The sequence below is a fragment of the Elephas maximus genome, chromosome 1 (assembly GCF_024166365.1).
Source record: "Elephas maximus indicus isolate mEleMax1 chromosome 1, mEleMax1 primary haplotype, whole genome shotgun sequence".
Taxonomy (NCBI): domain Eukaryota; kingdom Metazoa; phylum Chordata; class Mammalia; order Proboscidea; family Elephantidae; genus Elephas; species Elephas maximus.
The window spans coordinates 13382253-13401674 of NC_064819.1; the positions used below are offsets into that span (position 1 = coordinate 13382253).

Sequence of the window (19422 nt, forward strand, 5' to 3'; positions counted from 1 at the left end):
AAACAGAAGTGGTCAGAGATGTATCTACAAGTTGCTGAGTTGGCCTTTCTGCCCTTATCCTCATAGCCTACATGCTCCCTAGAAAGCAGACATAATGGTGAGAGCATAACAGCCATCTTGGATGCATAAGACAAACGCCTGGGGAACTGGAGACCTCAGCCAAAAGAACGCAGATGTTCGTCCACCTTAGAGCCACTGAAACACCAGTGAACTTCTACTTCCTAAAGCCTTTTATACAGAAAATAAACCCTTAAAAGCAAGGCTCTGCTATTAGTTCATTACTGATATAACACCTCACCTCATGAGGCTGCTATTCTCAAGGACAATGATACTCTCTCTATAAAGTGCTTTGTAGCTTAGGTTGGCTGCATCACGGCTTATCTGACCCACCAGAGCATTCTTTCAATCCTAAACTTGTAAAATACCCAAGCTTTGAACATCTTGCTTCTAGAACTTTAAAGGGCAGAGAAAAAAATGAAACACCAGTCCCCTTAGGGTGGGGATTTACTTATTCTGAGTATCTTAAACCAGAGCCAAGAGATCAAATGACTTTGAATGTTCTCAAAACGAAGCTCATCTTTGGGTAAAATATGTCTGGTACTCTTCCCCAAATCAGCACATTGGCATTAGTAACACGTGAGTACTGTTTTGATGGGATAGCTTTAAAGAAGTATATAAATATTGTTCTCTAATGTAATGTTAAAAAAAAAAAAAAAAAAAAAACATATTTAATGACTGATCTAAAAATCACAGACATTCCAGAGACTATTTAATACAAGGCCCTAAAAACTAAAATTTGCTGAGAAAGCACCTGGCCCAGTGACTGACATATACTAAACGCCCAAACATTTGCTAAATGAATGGAAAGTACTATAAAACGTACGCAGAATGGAGCGGCGGAATGTTCACCATAAAGGGAAATAAGCGTACTTAGAGAATTTCAGGCCCACCAGTGACATAAAACAATCAGCTGCTTGTGAAATAGAACTAATTTGGCTTCTGATGGTTTAATCAACAATGAACTGGGCCATTAAATGAACAAATTTAAGTATTACCATTTCCTTTAAAGAAGAGTGCAATGCTATATCGCATTAATTAAATAGCCTAGGGGTGCACCCAGTCATTCCATTCCAGGGATATCTGCCAAGAGCTATAAAAATTCTGAAGCAACTTTGACAGCCTTTAAAAGATAAGTATATTTAGTCTAAACTTGCAGTAAGCAGCAATTTCTAACTAGATGACTTAGAAACTGCTGGAAAAACAGATTCGTGATCTAGGTGTTCCACAGCAGGCTTCTCTCCCTCAAATGTACAATGTTATTCCGTCAATTTACTACAGCCCTAGATACAACTAATTCTGTGGAGATAGCAAAACACCATCAAAAAGCAAACTGCCTTTTTTCTCAGTAATTTTTTTTTTTTTTTAATCAATGCAAAGTACAAGATACTTGGAAACCTAATTCTCTGTTGCCGGCAATCTGTTCCAGTCAATTAATACTTGGCCTCAGTTTGTATCTGAGATTTAGAATTCAAGACGAGCACAGGAAAACTTACCAAGTTTTCACGACAGTCTCCTAGTACTGAGGAACATAATGAGCCCTGAGCTGGAAACGACTCGATGGCAACGGGTTTTTGGTTGGCACAGTGGTTAACAGCTCAGCTGCTAACTGAAAGGTTGGTGGTTCAAACCACCAACTGCTCAGTGGCAGCCTGCTTCCATGAAGATTACAGCCTTGGAAACCCTATGGGACAGTTCTACTCCTGTCCTTACAGGGTCGACTACGATGGCAATGGGTTTGGTTTTCTGGTTTACTGACGAATATAACAAAGATTCTGAAATTGAAGTTAATTCGTGTCTCTCATGTCAGATACAATTTTAATGGAAAAATTATACTTATTAAAAGTCTTCTGGAAGATTAAAACACTACTGAAAGAAATCAAAGAAAGCCTAAATAAATGGAAAGACACGCTGTGTTCATGGAGTGAAAGACTTAATATTATCAAGATGGCAATAATTCCCAAAGCAACCTATAGATTCGATACAATCCCTATCAAAAACCTCAATGACCTTTTTTGCAAAAATGGAAAACCCAACCCTAAAATTCATATGAAATTTCAAGGGACTCTAAAGAGTCAAAACAATCCTGAAAAAGAGGAACAGAGTTAGAAGACTCACACTTCCTGATTTCGAAACTTATTGCAAACCTACAGTAATCAAAACATTGTGGAATAAGAATAAACATATAGATCAATGGGATGGAATTGAGGGCACAGAAATAAACTACACATACATCTACATCGATTAATTTTTGACAAGGGTGACAGGATGATTTAGGGGAAAAACGGTCTCTTCACTACTGGATATCCACAGACAGAAGAATAAAGTTAACCTTTACCTCACACCATATACAAAAATTAACTGAAAATGGATCAAAGGCTCAAAGGTAAGAGCTAAAACTATAAAACCCTTAGAACACAGTGACTTGCTCATGATCACAGAGCTAGCGAACTGCAGACTCTAAGCCCCTGCTCGTTCCACAAGGAGAACAGCTGACTCAGTAATTCTTAAAGGTTCCCTTCCTCCAACTCCTTTTACTTTCCCCAAGTGACTGCACTCTACACTGTGTTCATACCTTGTACCACAAGAAAGACTGTTTCAAGGGTAAACTGATGAAAGTGTTTAGTGAACTGAATGTTGTATAAATGGAAGGTATTTTTACTGTCAACCCTCTGCTGCGACCCAGAGATTTCCAGGCTCCAAAAAAAAAAAAAAATTTTTTTTTTTTTCCAATAAGGATTTCTTGGCACCTCGGCAACACACTTTTCAACTATTCATTAAATGCTTTTTAAGTGGGGCTCAGTGCATTGCATAACAGACTAAGACGGAATAATAAAATCATGACAACACACGCACACGCCCACAAAGTCTTTTAGAAGGTAACATAAGAATAAGTCAGAAGTTACAACAGAGAGACTCACCATAAAGATTCAGCATAAATAAAAACTGGGTCCTGGGATGGTAAGCTAATTTATTTTCAAATATATATTTGTGTGTGTGTCTAGGTAAATATACATATACACACATATTGGTGTATATATATATATATCCATATACACACATACGTATAAGCTGTTGTTAGCTGCCATGGACTCAGCCCCCAACTCACGGTAACCATATGCACAATGGGGTCAGGCTATTGTGATCCATAGGGTTTTCACTGGCTGATTGCTCAGGTGTAGATCATCAGGCTTTTCCTCCTAGTCTCTCTTAGTCTAGAAGCTCCACTGAATCCTGTTCAGCATCATAGCAACATGCAAGCCTCCAATGACAGACAGGTGGTGGCTGTGCTCGCGATGCACTGGCCAAGATTTGAACCCAGGTCCCCTGCATGGAAATTGAGAATTCTACCACTGAACCACAGCTGCGCCCATATACATATATAATGGTTTCATCAACATGACAACTATCGTGTGTGTGTATGTATAAATATGAGAAATCTAAAAGCTTCTGGAATGGTAAATATTAGGAATGGGAGATATTAGCGTAAAAAATAATGAACATTTGGACCATGTCAGAAAAATGCTGACAGTATTATGTAAGTGCTATTTAATAAAATGATTGTATTTGTACCAAAAACCAAATGGTAAAACTTGAACCAAAGATAATTTTTTATTTTAAAGTCACTACTTAAAAATGCCGATACGAACTAAGAAAAGTTCCTGAAAGGTAATATAATGCTTAAGTAAAATGATGAATAGTCACACACCCGTTGGATTTCAAGGGTTAGAAGGTGGGGTCACTGAAGAAACCATAAACTGAAGTACTGAGGTCGTTATAGCCATGTGTTAGTTATCTAGTGCTGCTATAATAGAAATACAAGTGGACAGCTTTAACAAACAGAAATTTATTCTCTCACAGTGTAGTAGGCTAGAAGTCCAAACTCAGGGCACTAGCTCCAAGGGAAGGCTTTCTCTCTCTGTCAGCTCTGGAGGAAGGTTCCTTGTCATCAATTTTTTCCTGGTCGGGGAGCTCCTCAGGCACAGGGACCGCAGGTCCAAAGGACACGCTCTGCTCCTGGTGCTGCTTTCTTGATGGTATGAGGTCCTCCTGTCTCTCTGCTCACTTCTCTCTCTTATATCTCAAAAGAGACTAACTCAAGACACAATCTTGTAGATTGAGTCCTGCCTCATTAACATAATTGCCTCTAATTCTGCCTCATTAACATCATAGAGGCAGGATTTACAACACATAGGAAAATCATATTAGATGACAAAATGGTGGACAATCACATAATATTGGAAGTCATGGCCTAGCCAAACTGATATACATTTTGGGGGGACACAATTCAATCCATAACATGGCGTAACCCGTTCACTACCTGTACTTGCTGTGGTACTGAACGCTGAAGCAGGTTCTGGCTGGGCACAGGAGACAGTTACATGTTGGAGAGCTACCAAGGTTCATAAGCCTTTAGCTTCTTCCCATTCCCTTACGCTTGTAACCCTTGCCCAGCTAACCCAGAAAATTTGTCTTCTCTTCCCCAGTTTAACCCCTTTATGAACCGAAAACATCTGACCCATACGTAACAAAAGGCAATACCAGCCCTAAGCCTAAATCAAGAAAAGTAAATCTATATTTTAAGTGAAATTAATGCTACACAGAATGGTATAGCAAACGCTAAAGCTCAGCGCTTGGCACAAACTGATGCTACGTAAGTGTTTTCTGAATAACTAATTCAATAAGAATTCACACCTCATTCTTCGTAATGCACAAAACTTTATTAAAACTCATCTTCCGCAAAACTACAATGAGATACCACCTCACCCCGTTAGAATGGCAACACGAAAAAAGGGAAAACAACATGTGTTGGCAAGGTTGCGGAGACACCGGAATTTGCATCCATTGCTGGTGAGGATGTAAAATGGTATGGCCATTGTGGAAGACAGTGTGGCGAGTCCTCAAAAAGTTGAACATGGAAGTACCATATGATCCAGCAATCCCAATCCTAGGTATATACCCAGAAGAAGTGAAGACAGCAAGGCAAACAGAAACCTGTACACCAATTTTCACTGCAGCATTTTTCACAATAGGCAAACGGTAGAAGTAACCGAAATATTCACCAGCAGGTGAATGGATAAACAAAATGTGGTATATACACACAATGGTATACTACTCAGCCAGAAAGAGAAATGAAGTCCCGATGCGTGCCACAACATGAATGAACCTTGGAAACATCAGGCTGAATGAAATAAGTCAGTCACAAAAGGACCAATAGTGTATAATCTCACTTATATAAAATAAGCAAATATAGAGAAACCAAAGATTATTAGTGGTTATGAGGTATCTTAGTCATCTAGTGCTGCTATAACTGAAATATCACAAGTGGATGGCTTTAACAGAGAGAAATTTATTTTCTCACAGTCTAGCAGACTGGAAGTCCAAATTCAGTGCACCAGCTCCAGGGAAGGCTTTATCTCTCTGTCAGCTCTGGACGAAGGTCCTTCTCTTCAATTGTCCCCTGGACTAGGAACTTCTCCTCGCAGTAACCCAGGGTCAAAAGGACACGTTCTGTTCCACGTGCTGCTTTCTTGGTAGTATGAGGTCCAGCACTCTGCTGGCTTCCCTTTTCTTTCATCTCTTGTAAGATTAAAGGTGGTGCTGCCCCCCCACCAACTCCCTTTACATTGGATCAGGGATGTGACCTTACTAAGGGTGTTAAAATCCCACCCTAATCCTCTTTAACATAATCTAATCTTGCCTCATTAACCACAGGCAGAGATTAGGATTGACAACACAGGAAAATTACAATCACAAAATGGAGGACAACCACACAATGCTGGGAATCACGGCCTAACCAAGTCAACAAGATATTTTTTGGGGACACAATTCAATCCATGACACCAGGGATAGGAGGGAGCGGGACATGGGGTGTTTTGGATTAGGGGATATTGAATTTATGTTAACGGTGGTGAAACAGTTTGGAAAAGAATAGTGAGAACGACTGCACAATTTGAAAAACATAATCGATGTTACTGAATTATATATGCAGAAATTGTTGAGATGGCTTATGTTTTTGTTCTGTATATTCTTATCACGATAAAACTTTTCAAAAAATAATATACTTTGCCAAGATGAAGATGATGTTACAAAATTCATTATATGGTATATAAAATATACTACAAAAATGCGACTCAATTATTTCCTTACACAATGCATAATGCAATGTAATAAATGCAAGCTGCATGTGCCCTGAAAAAATGAGACAAAAATACAGCTATCTTTTGATTTCTCAGCTCTTCATAATGAGCTACTGAGCATAACCACGAACAGTCTCAAAGCGTCAGTTCAATTTCATACTCACCTGGACCTGTTGGAAACCCTGGTGGCATGGTGGTTAAGTGCTACAGCTGCGAACAAAAAGGTTGGCAGTTCGAATCCACCAGGTGCTCCTTGGAAACCCTATGGGGCAGTCCTACTCCGTCCTATAGGGTGACTATGAGTAGGTATCGGTTCGACAGCAATGGGTTTGGTTCTTTGGTTTGGGTTCTGGACCTGCTCTTTCCTCCTCTGACTTATTGACTCATAATTACCCTCCCCACTACACCATCCATTGCAAAGTGCCTTCACTGTCAACCCCCCAGTGCATCTCTCCACTTCCTCACTCTAGTTGGTGCCATGCTCTATGCTTCCGAAAACACTGAAATCACGATCTCTCTCTCTTCTCCACTTCAACACTTGCTTTTATCCCTGCCCTCTGGTCTCAGTGGGCATAAACTTTCCTTTTTTCACCTGTGTTCTCTGTCACGGCCTCCATACTTCCACCCCAACATGCCTTCGGTTTTCATCCCCTCACTTACCGGAAATGGTCTCTTCCATTTGCTTTTTTTTTTTTCTTTCTATTTCTTAAGACTACTGGGTGGCGTTACATTTTACATTCCCACCAGAGAGGTATGATGGTTCCAATTTCTCCACACCCCCACCAACACTTGTTATAATCTTTTTATTATATCCATTCTACTGAATGTAAAGTGGTATCTTGTTGCTGTTTTAATTTTCATTTTCCTGATAACAACAACAAATGTTTATAGCCATTAATATGCTGTCTCTGGTTAAACGTCTATTCAAATTCTTTGCCCATTTTTGGACTGGATTATTTTTCTTTTTATTACAGAGTTGTAGGAGTTCTTTATATATTATATACTCTAGACACAAATCCTTTATCAGATATCTAGTTTTTTTTTTTTTATTGTGCTTTTTTTTTTTTAGGTGAAAGTTTATAGCTCAATTTTTCATACAAAAATTTATACACATACTGTTATGTGACACCAGTCGCAATCCCTATAATGTGACGACACACCTCCCCTTCCCACCCTGTATTTCCCATGTCCACTCAACCAGCTCTTGTCCCTCCCTGCCTTCCCATCCTGCCTCCAGACAGGAGCTGCCCATTTGGTCTCATGTATCTGCTTGAACTAAGAAGCACCCTCTTCAGGAGTATTATGTCTTATAGTCCAGTCTAATTTTTGTCTGAAGAGTGGGCTTCAGGAATGGTTTCAGTTCTGAGCTGATAGAGTGTCCAAGGGCCACGGTTTTGGGGGTTCCTCCAATCTCAGCCAGATGATTAAGTCTGGTCTTTTCATGTGAATTTAAGTTCTGCTCCACACTTGCCTCCTGCTCCATCAAGTACTCTCTGTTGTGTTCCCTGTCAGGGCTGTCACTGGTGGTAACTGGGCACCATCTAGTTCTTCTGGTCTCAGGCTGATGAAGTCTCTGGTTTATGTGGCCCTTTAGCCTCTTGGGCTAATATTCTCCTTCTGTGTTTGGTGTTCTTCATTCTCCTTTGCTCCAGGTGGGACAGGACCAATTGATGCATCTTAGATGGCCACTCGCAGGCTTTTAGGACCCCAGATGCCTCTCACCAAAGTGGGATGCAGAACATTTTCTTAATAAACTTTGTTACGCCAATTGACCTAGATGTCCTCCGAAACCATGGTCCCCAGACTGCAACCCCAGCTACTCTGTCCCTCAAAGTATTGGTTGTGTTCAGGAAACTTCTTAGTTTTTGCTTTAGTCTGATTGTGCTAACTTCCCCTGCATTGTGTGTTGTCCTTCCCTTCATCTAAGATGATTCTTGTCTACTATCCAGTTAGTGAATTCTCCTCTCCCTCCCTCCCCACCCTCGTACACATCAAAGAACGTTTCCTTCTGTGTTTAAAACTTTCGAGTTCTTATAATAGTGGTCTCATACGATACTCACCCTTCTGCAGCTAATTTCACTCAGCCTAACGCCCTCCAGATTCATCCACGTTGTGAGATGTTTCGTGGCTTCATCATTGTTCTTTATCGTTACGTAGTATTCCACTGTGTGTATGTACCATAATTTGTTTATCCATTCGTCTGTTTATGGGGACATAAACCTAAGTTGTCTCCGTCTATTTGCTATCGTGAACATGGGAGTGCATATATCTATTCGTACATATATCTACCCATTAACTTTCATATTCAAACCATAACAAACCTTCAAAAAAATTTCTCTATGAAGCGCACACCAATCCAACTAGTATTAGTTCTTTCTCTTCTCAGCACTCAACAACACTGAATGTGTGATATTTATATCCCGGCTAATTGCATTCTACCTTGTGATAGCTTTTAAACTACAACTTTTTATCTGTCTTTTCTCCCAAACTATATTTATAAGCTAATTCAGGTCAAGGGTTATCTTTTACCTCTCTGTATGAAGAGTCCCCTACTTACAGTGTACATTCAAATATTTTATTTTATAATGACGTGGTATTAAGTTTGCTTAAAAATAAACTTTTCTTTGATCTCCACTATATTTATTGTATCGAACATACTGACCCTTTCACTTGCATTTACTGTATGCAATTCCCTTACCCTTTGTTCACATTAGTCTTGCCTAATTTAAAGCAAAGCCTCTCTTACAGAAAGATTTTGCTCATTTAACTTGCTTTGTTCAAAGTGACCCCAAAGTGGTGTTTCTGGGGAAGGTGACAGCTTAAAGCAGGGTCAAAAATTCCACAGACAGAATTCAGAGAATCCTTCAATACGAAAATTTGAGGTAACCTGCAAAAAATGTGTACACATACGGCATTTTTTTTTCTGGGTAGCAGATTCAAACTGTTCACCAGATTTTTTCCCTTAGGCCTTCAAAATTAAGAATCACTGGACTCCTCAAAAGTTAAACATAGAGTTACTATAAAAGTCAAAAAACCAAACCCGTTGCCGTCGAGTCGATTCTGACTCATAGTGACCCTATAGGACAACACAAAACTGCCCCTCAGAGTTTCCAAAGAGTGTCTGGTGGATTCGAACTGCCAACCCTTTGTTTAGCAGCTGTAGCACTTAACCACCATGCCACCAGGGTCTCCTAGAGTTACTATATGACCCAGCAAATCCATTCCTAGGTATATCCCTAACAGAACTGCAAACATATGTTCACACAGAAACCTACACACAAATGTTCGCGGCAGAATTATTCATAATATCTAAAAAGTGGAAACAATCCAAAAGGCTATGAACTGATGAAAGGATAAACGAAATGTGATACATCCATACAATGGATATAATTCAGACAGAAAAAGAAATGAAGTAGTGATACATACTACAACATGGTTGAACCCTGAAGACACTGCTAAGTGAAAGAAAACAATCACAAAAAGCCACATGTTGAATAACTCCATTTCTATGAAATGTCCAGAACAGGTAAACCCACGCTATGAGTCAGAATCAACTCGACGGCAGTGAGTTTGGTTTTTGGTAAACCACAGAGACAAAAAGCAGATTAGTGATTGCCAGAGCGGAACTCAGAGTGGAGCCCTGGTGGCACAGTGGTTAAGAGCTTGGTTGCTAACCAAAAGGTCAGCAGTTGGAATCCCCCAGCCACTCCCTGGAAACCCTATGGGGCAGTTCTACCCTATGAGTTGGAATCGACTCAAGAGCAACAGGTACAGGGAGGAAAGAACGGGGACTGACTCCTAATGGGTTTGAGACGATGATAATGTTCTGAGATTAGGTTGTGGCGATAGTTGTACAACCCTGTGAATATACTAAGAACCAATGAATTGTATACTTTAAAATGTGAACTTTCTAGTATGTGAATACTAGAAAAAAAAATTCAATTAAAAAAAAAAATCACCACCAGTTTAAATAATCCTAGGGCCCACAACCTACTCCTAATATCTGTGAGTTCTGCCACATTCTTTGAAGCCACATGACCTCCTTTTCCCCAGCTACATAGGTGACATCTTCTTTCGCATCATCCTCCCATACCTAAACTCCACGCATTCATATTAAAACTCAACATTGCTCCCAACCACCTCCTTTCCTTCAGTTTCCTAAATCGCACCTAGTTTCTCAGGCTGGGAAACTTCAGCGATATATCCAATTTTTTTCTTCCATCAACCAGTCACCAAGGCTGGCACTTACTATTAATAATAAAAATGGTTATGGCTCATGAATGCCTAATTCCTGCCAGAGACAAAGCTGGGTTATCTACATATTACCTTTCATTTTCAAGACCATGCATTTTACAGAGGAGGAAACTGAGACTCGGAGGGGTTAAGTACCTTGTCCTTTGGTCTTTCTCCCTCCAATCTATCCTTGCCTTACAGTCAGAGTGATCTTCCTAAAACCAAACCGGATCACGTCACTTCCCCACTTAAAGCCCTTTAAAGGCTTCCCATTGTCTCAAAGTCCGGACTCCTTAACTTGACATAAGGTGTTCTTTACCATCTCTCCTTCTCACCACTCCTTCACACAACTTTCTTGAGTTCCTGGACCATGTCATGCCCTATCTCCTCTTGCCTTTGGATTTGGGTTCCGTTATTCATTCACTCAACAAATACATATTAAGTGCTCATTATGTGCCTGGTAGTGTACCTGCTGCTGGGCACATGGTGGTGAATGAAATAGACATAGTCCCTGCCCTCAGGTACTGAAGGTCTATTGAAAGAAACAGATAATAAACAAGCAATTACAGATGACTCGAGGACTAACCAAAAGTCTGGCAGTTTGAAGACACCCAGAGGCTCCTTGGAAGAAAGACCACAGCCTTGAGAACCCTATAGAGCATAGTTCTGCTCCGCATACACGGGGTCACCATGAGTTGGAATTGACTTGATGGCAGCTGGTTTGGTTTTGTAGTTTTTTTTTTTTTAAGGCTGGGGGGCAGGGGGGAAAACCTGGTCGCGTAGTGGTTAAGTGCTACGGCTGCTAACCAAAGGGTTGGCAGTTCGAATCCACCAGGCGCTCCTTGGAAACTCTATGGGGCAGTTCTACTCTGTCCTATAGGGTCGCTATGAGTCGGAATCGACTCGACAGCACTGGGTTTGGTTTTGTTTGGTTTTGGGGATAGGGGAAAGTCATAATGGCCATTTTAGATAGGTGGTCTGGTAAGGACTCAGGAGATAAAATACTTTGAAACTTGAAGATTAAGAAGCCGGCTATGTGAAAAGCAGATAGGAGGAGCTGAGTGAGTGGAAAGTGTTGCCACTGGCAACATCAGCAGAGCCCAGACCAAGGACTTTTGTAGCCCATGGTTAGGAATTAAGATTTTATTCTAAGTGCAGTAGAATCCATTGAAGAATTTGAAGTAAGAGAGTGTCATTTTTTACTGCTAGATGGAGAAGAGGTTGGAAGTATACAACATAGGAAACAGGGAAGTAAGCTGGGAAGCAACGATGATGATTTGGACTAGAGCCTGATAATGAAGGAGGAAAAAAAGTGGACAGATTAGATGCAAAATTGGTCTGACTTGCAAAGTAACCAGTTAGAAGTTAGAGATGAAGAGAGACTATACAGAGTTTGAAGGATTGTTGTTTGAAAAAGTTAGAAAGTAGTCTTATCAGAGAAAAAGAGGATTTAAAGGCTCTCAGGCCCATGCTGAGTGATTTTTCAAGAGGCTGGCCCTTTTCATTTTATAGTAGAATCAATTTGTTCAGGACCTTTTCAACAAAGTTCAGTCATACAGGTGCAAAGAGGGCAGAAGTTTAGGTTCATCCAGGGCAAGGGTTCTGCCAGAATAAAATGAAGGGACAAGAGAATACTGTGTTTTCGTGGGAGAGATTATAATGATAAACCATGACAAGCTGTAAACTGGAGAAGGGGGTGCAGATGGACAGAAAACGGAAGACTCAATTAAGTGGAGCTCGAGAATTATCTCCCTAGGATACCTAAGTAACGATGCTATAAAAAGCAGGAGCTTGTGGTCAGATAAGAAGTTGTAATTTGGCTCTTCTGCTTAGAATGGTCATCTCCTTGCCCTGTAATTTTACATGATATCTATTTACCCTTCAGGTCCTAGCTTGGCAGTCACTTTTTCTAAGAACTCTTTCCTGAGCCCTGAAACCTGGATGAGACAGACACCCATGGTGTGCTGCTTCTTTCATAGCACTGATCATACCCACTATAATTAAATGTGTAACAGCCTGTCTTCTCTACTCTGCACGCACTGAGAAAGCAGGAATCATGACTGCCTGGTTAGTAACTGTGTATAAAATAGACTGGAGTTGGAGATCCTAAAGGAGGGAAAACATTTATTCTGTTCTTGGGACATAATGGGTGCTCAATAAATAATAATGACTGAACTACCCAAGCTTCCACAGCTAGTGAGTGACAGAGCCACAATTCGAACTCAGGTAGTCCTAACTCCAAATATATAGAACCTTTCCACTATACCTCACTGGCTTCTTTTCTTTCCCACTGTCAACACCTTACTCACACACTCATTCCTCCACATCTGAGTAACCTAAATAGTTTCTCCAGGGTCAGGATCCCTAATTCCAATCATTCTATACACTGTTGCCAATAAGGCCTCTGAGGAGGTACATAATTTCTCTTAAAAGACAAAATGAAGTAAAAAAACAAACAAACAAAAAACACTTCAATGGCCACCCACTGCCTCCAAAATTTTTCACCCTGGCATCACAGCACATCACAATTTCGCCCCAAATCTACCTCTCAGTAATTTGTCCTACTCTGTACTTTAAGCAAACTTGACTATTTGACCTCCAAGCACATCCATCCTGGGCTTTCCGCTCTGTGTTTTCCCAGGTCCCCACCATCACCACCTGAGTCTGTCACAATCTCATCCAATCATTAAGACTTTTATCAAATTACATCCTCACTGACCCATTTATATTTTCCCCACTGGGATCTCTCCTCCTCTTGAAAGCCCTCAACCAGGGTGTACTACTGATGGTACACATTCGACCACACGTTAGCCATTCTTTTTACTTTTCCAGGCTCCTTCATCCAATTGGGAGTTCCTTGGGAAAGGCAAAAGTCTCTGGATCCCCTGGGAGTGTCCAGAACAGTGTCACGCACTGAGCAACCATTCAATAAATGTCACCAGAGGTCTCGGGCTCATGGGCCCACAAACCTCACGGGTTCCACAGAAATCAAACGAATAGGTCAATATTTCTGTTTGCAGAACTCCCAGATATTTCCATTTACTTCAAGGGTAAGCTCCAATTTCACAAATTTAATTTTAATCCATTCTGACATTCAAAACTCCCTTACACGTGAAACGGCTCTGCTAGGATGCGGGAACAGGGAGGCTGTCCCCTGACCAAAAATCTGATGTCAAAATTCGAGAAAAGCCACGCCGACCGGAAAACACACCACTCTCTTCACAGTTTAATGCAGGGCCCGTAACAGCCGCGGAGACCTGGGCTAGGGGCTCGATCCGGCTACCCCTGAACGCCACGTGGGCGGTGGCACAGCTTCTACTCAGCGTCCGACCTCAGCCTGGCACCTACCTTCCTCCCCTGCAGCTCCCGACGCAGGGGTCGCACCCGTGGTCGCTCCCGGGCCTGCTGCCATAGCTACTACGAGGCGGGCTCCCTGGGGACCCAAGAGTGCAGGGCAGCGGAGGGGACGTGGGTACCGACCCGGTAACAAAGCCCAGCGCCGGGGGCGGCCGAACGGGAAGAACGCCCAGCAACCACCAGGCTCCCCCCGGAAGCGTGCGCGCGCGCGGGGTCAGGTGACGGCCGCCGGGCGGGACCAAGCGGGTTTGTTTTCGTTCCTCGGTTGCAAGCACGTGGTCCCTGTTGTGGCGCTTTCGGTCCCTCCCCAGAACTTAGCCTTTTTTCAATGTTATCGTCTCTTGGGTTGGTTTCTGCTTCTCTTCCTAGAAAGTCAGGTCCTTCGTTTCCACCTTGGCGCTTTCTCCACCCACCAGTACTCGGGGTTTTAGGGCGGATGGTTTGCTTTTATCAGGGACTCGGGGCCGTGGAAGGTGTCTCTGCGTTTGGTTGTCCTGCAGCAGCTTTTACCAACCGTGGATACCGTGATAGCTTACGCTCCTTACACTTCTCTTCTACCTTTCTTGTCATGCTGGCAGCAGTGTGACTCTGGTCTCTTTGTGCTGCCCGGCAACACAAACCTCAGGCAAAGTGTCCTTTAATCGCACCCCCATGACTCATTTCCCGACCCAGCCAAGCCAGATCTCTTGATGAAGGTTTTCAAGGACACGAACCAGCAGCTGTCAGGCTCTGGATTTGCGTATCAAAATAAACTGCTGCTTGATCAGGAAATCAACGACCTCCACCTTCTCCTCTGTTTCCTCTTCGTTTGGCCAAAATCGTAAATGGAGATAGATATAGGTTACTTTTGAGCAGAAATCCTCCAGCTTTAATCAACACGTCTTAATTGCTCGCCTATTAAGTGACAGGCAAAATGGGTAGAAAGATTGTGTGTGTTTGTATACCCAATGAAATTATAAGGTTGTATATATGGGTTTATATGTATATACATATATGTGTATATATGTGTGTGTATATATATCCTTGCAACCTCATTGGGTATGTAAGACACAAAAAGGTAACAAACCAGGCAGAACTTACTGTACATTAAAAAAAAATTTTTTTTTCATGCGATGACCTCCTGGGTTCTCACTACGCTTCCGTTTTATCTTATCTCCTCCTATAATTTCTGAAGTTGTAAACCCAACAAAAATAAGAATGAACCCAATATATGAGGACGCATTAGACTAAAGGACCAGAGATCACCGAGTTGTTTATTAGTCACAGGATAGATATCTGAGGCACTTCCTCCAGGCCAACCCGGGGTTCATTGCTCAGTCTTCCCCAGGACAGTCTCTCTGGGAGTTGCCCTTTCCTCGGGCTCAGTCGCTCCACTCCTCGCCTTTCCAGTTCCGCCCTCTGGGCCCCCGGCTCCCCTCCACCCATCTCCTCGGTTTCCACTCCAGCACCCCCCGGGGGGCGGCACCTGGCGGGCACCCCACCCTCCTCTCCGCCTGCCCCGCCTCCCAGCCACCGGCCGGCTTGGGCGGCGCAGGCGCAGGCTGATGGCCGCGAGGCCGAGGGCGACCAAAGCGAGCGCAGCCTCCACCGCCAGCAGCTGCTACTTCGCGGGGCTGGTCGGCGGCGAGCCGGACCGCGCCGGGCGGAGGCCCCGCGGCTCGCGCGTGGCCATGGGCTCGAGCTGGAGCAGCGAGGAGGAGCGGCAGCCGCTGCTGGGGCCCGGACTTGGGCCTAGGCCAGGGGCTGCCTGGAGAAGCCGGGAGGCGGCGGCGGCGGCGGCCGCGGTGCTGCCGGCGGCGGCCCCGGGCCCCGGGCGGGTGTACGGGCGCCGCTGGCTGGTGCTGCTGCTCTTCTCGCTGCTCGCCTTCGCGCAGGGCCTGGTCTGGAATACCTGGGGCCCCATCCAGAACTCGGCGCGCCAGGCCTACGGCTTCTCCAGCTGGGACATCGCGCTGCTGGTGCTGTGGGGGCCCATAGGCTTCCTGCCCTGCTTCGCGTTCATGTGGCTCATGGACAAGAGAGGTAAGGGGGTCGCGGGAGCGCCGGCCGACGCCGTCCCTCCTGGAGGAGCCCGGAGCCCGCCGGTCTCCAGGCCCGCGGGCCGCCTCCCTCCCTCTGCTTTTAGGGGTTGTGTGAGGTGACGAAGTGCTGCTGGCATCGCATTCCTGCCAAGAGCCCTCCGTCCCTGAAGGGACAAATATGAGAAGCTTCTTTGCAAATATGTATGTTTTTATCACGGCTGTCCATTATGGGACATCAGGGACTACACGATCTCTAAATGCTCGTGTTTGCATACCGTGGACATCAGAGCATCCCCACGCATGTGTTATGTATGTTTGTTCCCCCTGACGGAATTGACGGATGCTTTAACTTCAAAGGGCTTTGGGAATGTTGAGGGTGAAAGGTCAGAAAATAGACTGATGATGCCTAGGTGTAAGGAAATGAGTTGGCTTTGCATAATAGATGACTCCAACCCAGGAAGAGCTGTTGGGAAACTCAGATCTGACGCTTTGGGGAAGGTGGTGCACATGTGACTTGGTTTCCTCAGTTGAGATTTAGGACTCTCAGATAAAGCTGGTGGATGAGTGGAGTCTCTCACAGAGGGATGCTGTGGACAGACTGTACAAACGATTGCTACTGTGATTCTGTGAGGAAAGGAAATCAGGACTGAGCGATAAGTCATTGAATTATACACATAATCAGTATCAGCAAATTGGTAGTGATAGGCTGCCTTCAAGAAGCTGTTGGGGAAGATTTTAGATTCGTTAGTTGGATAATGTTTGGGAACTACTTTATTTTTGTGTTGGCCTAACCTTTCATAAGTTTTGTTGAAATGAGTTTTTTAGTTAGATTCAGAAACTGGGGGTAAGTACGAATTGTCTGACATATTAAAAACAAAAAAATCACTCAGCAACAGTATAGAACAGAGTAGAACTGCCCCACAGGATTTCCAAGGATGTAGATCTTTATAGAAGTAGACTGCAGCATCTTTCTTTCACAGAGCAGCTGGTGGGTTCAAACAGCCGTCCTTTAGGTTTGCAAGTGTCATTGATTGAATTGTGTCTCCCAAAAATATCTGTCAACTTGGCTAGGTGATGATTCTCAGTGTTGTATGTTTGTCTGCCATTTTGTCATCTCGTGTGATTTCCTTATGTGCTGTAAATCCTATCACTATGATGTAATGAGCTGGATTAGTGGCAGTTATATTGATGAGGTCTACATGATTAGATAGTGTTCTGTTATAGCAGCACTAGATGACCAAGACAGAATTTGGTACTGGGAGCGGGGTGCTGCTCTAACAGATACCGAAAATATGGAAGCAGTTTCAACCTGTGAATGGATAGAGGACTGGCAGCGGCAGAGAGGTGGCAGCAGCAGAGAGGTGGCAGCGACAGAGAACCAGCAGCAGCAGAACCAGGAGACCTGTGCCAGACGGTGCTGCTGGAGCTGACCCATGGAGCGAGAGAGCTGAGTCCCTGTGTGCAGGAGGCTTCCTCCTGGTGAAGTTGGATACCTTTGGGCACATATTGGTGGAGCTAGGCTTGCAGACCCATGGAGCAAGAGAGCTGAGTGCCTTCCAGCTAAAGTTTGCTGGCGGAGTGGGATGCCTCCAGGCACTTAACGGAGCTACAGAGCTTTGGAACACTTGCCCCAGCAGGACAGATGGGGGTGTAAGGCCGGAGGGCTGAGAGGCCAAGGAACCAGGAAGCAGAAGCTGAAGAGACAAGGAACACAAAAGCCCAGCTGCTTCAGTCTCAGAAGGTATGGCCTGGACCTCTGGCATTTCAAAGGGTGGAGCCATGGCCTCTGGTATTTCTAAGGGTGGAGTCACCACTCAAATGGACTAGGAGAATGGGGCTGCCTAAAGCTGAGGGGGCAGAGTTGCTGTCCCGGTGGGCCTGGAAGGTAGGTCTGAAGCCCAGGGCCGAGGGCCCTCCAGTCAGAATCCGGAGAGTGTGGCCAATACCTAGAGTCTAGAGGGCAGGGCCATTGTGTAAATAGTCTCAGAGAACAGAGGATTATTTTCGAAGCTTTGACTGGTAATATAATATGTTCTGTTGATGCACTTGGTGCCTAGTATGCCTTTTTCCCCTCTAATTTCTCCCATTTGGAATGGAAATGTCTAGCTTATACCTGCTTGTTGCACCATTGTACCTTTGGAAGCAGATAACTTGTATTCTAGATTTCACAGATGAAGAATTTTTGGATTTTGGATTTGGAGTTGACTTAAGACTTTTGCTACGCTGTGATGGGGTGAATATGTTTTACATGTGGCAAGGACATGAATTTTGGGGGGTCAAAGGGTAGAACGTCACGGCGTGAATTGTGTCCCCCCAAAATATCTGTCAACTTGGCTAGGTCATGGTTCCCAGTATTGTATGATTGTCATCTGATATGATTTCCCTGTGTTGTAAATGCTATCACTATGATGTAATGAGATGGATTAGTGGCAGTTCTATCCATGAGATCTACATGGTTAGATAGTGTTCTGTTATAGCAACACTAGATGACTAAGATAGCAGGTGACCATTTGTCTACTGGGCCGTGAAGGTTCCCTGTCTTACACATCACACTCAGATATTTGTTCTTGAGAGAAGAGAATAGTAGAGACTATTTGTTAGTAGCTGGGCTCTCTTCTTTCTCAACAAGTTTTGCATAGTAACCCATATGGAAAAGACTGAAGAATTGTTGGTGCTTAAGTTCGCTAATGACTAACAGTATATGTAATTGCCAAAAAAGGGGGAGGGGGAAGTTTTAGGGATAGAAGCATAGTATCCAAAACCAAAAAAGAAAGAGTTTGATATGTTCTACATTGGTGTTTAGTTCTGATTATTAATTTTAAGAAGGCCATTGGCAAACTGGAGTACTTTAAAAGTTGTGTGACAAGAACGTTAAAGGGTATAAAAATCACGACATGTAAGATGAAAATGGGTGTGTCAAGCTTCATACGGAAACTTGAGACAGAATGTAAAATGTGTGGCAACCAAGCAAAAGAGGAATTAGACCTAATGTATGTAGTTCTAGAAGGAAGAACTTAACTGAGTGAAGTTGCAAACCATTGTAACTTGAAGCAATACAAGGGAGAACCTTCTAACAATTAAAGGCATCTAGCCCTGGAAGGATGTGTCATGACAGGTGTAGAGCTTCTAGGTAGAGCAAGTACTATGCAGAGAATGTGTGCTAGATAAGCATAGTTCTACTCCGGCACACCTGGGATTGCCATGAGCCAAGTCAACGCAATGGCAGCTGGTAGTGGTGACGGTGGTTGTGGTGGTAGTGTGCTAAATGCTGAAGAACGGCTTCTTGGACTGAGTGGAGGTTTTGTTTGCTTGGGTTTTCTTGTTTGTTTGTTTTATTTTAAACTAAATTATAGGCTTTACTGTCTTACCCTTCACCAAAGTTCTAAAATACTCCACTGGTCTCACCTTTTTTGGGAGCAAGGGAGAATAAGAAAACCAAAGACACAACGGAAAGATTAGTCCAGAAGACTAATGGATGACAACTACCACAGCCTCTACCAGACTGAGTTCCAGCACAATTAAATGGTGCCTGGCTACCAGTACTGACTGCTTTGACAGGGATCACAATAGAGGGTCGCTGACGGAACTGGAGAAAAATGTAGATCAAAATTCTA

The 19422-nt window shown here is 43.5% G+C and overlaps 2 protein-coding genes across 4 annotated transcripts in view; one reads left to right on the forward strand and one right to left on the reverse strand.

Moving 5' to 3' along the window:
- HSPBAP1 (HSPB1 associated protein 1) overlaps positions 1-14022 on the reverse strand; it is a 76423-nt gene extending 62401 nt beyond the window's left edge. Inside the window, exon 1 of the mRNA XM_049878135.1 lies at positions 13779-14022. Within this exon, the coding sequence (XP_049734092.1) occupies positions 13779-13842 (64 nt within the window). The 5' untranslated portion in view covers positions 13843-14022. The remainder of the gene's footprint in view (positions 1-13778) is intronic.
- A 1112-nt stretch (positions 14023-15134) lies between these two features.
- Positions 15135-19422, forward strand: part of SLC49A4 (solute carrier family 49 member 4) — a 98463-nt gene continuing 94175 nt past the window's right edge. Inside the window, exon 1 of one of the 3 annotated variants that reach the window (XM_049878239.1) lies at positions 15135-15809. In XM_049878239.1, coding sequence (XP_049734196.1) covers positions 15332-15809 — 478 coding nt within the window. In that variant the 5' untranslated portion in view covers positions 15135-15331. The remainder of the gene's footprint in view (positions 15810-19422) is intronic. The other 2 variants (XM_049878229.1, XM_049878220.1) reach the window with 2 other exon arrangements.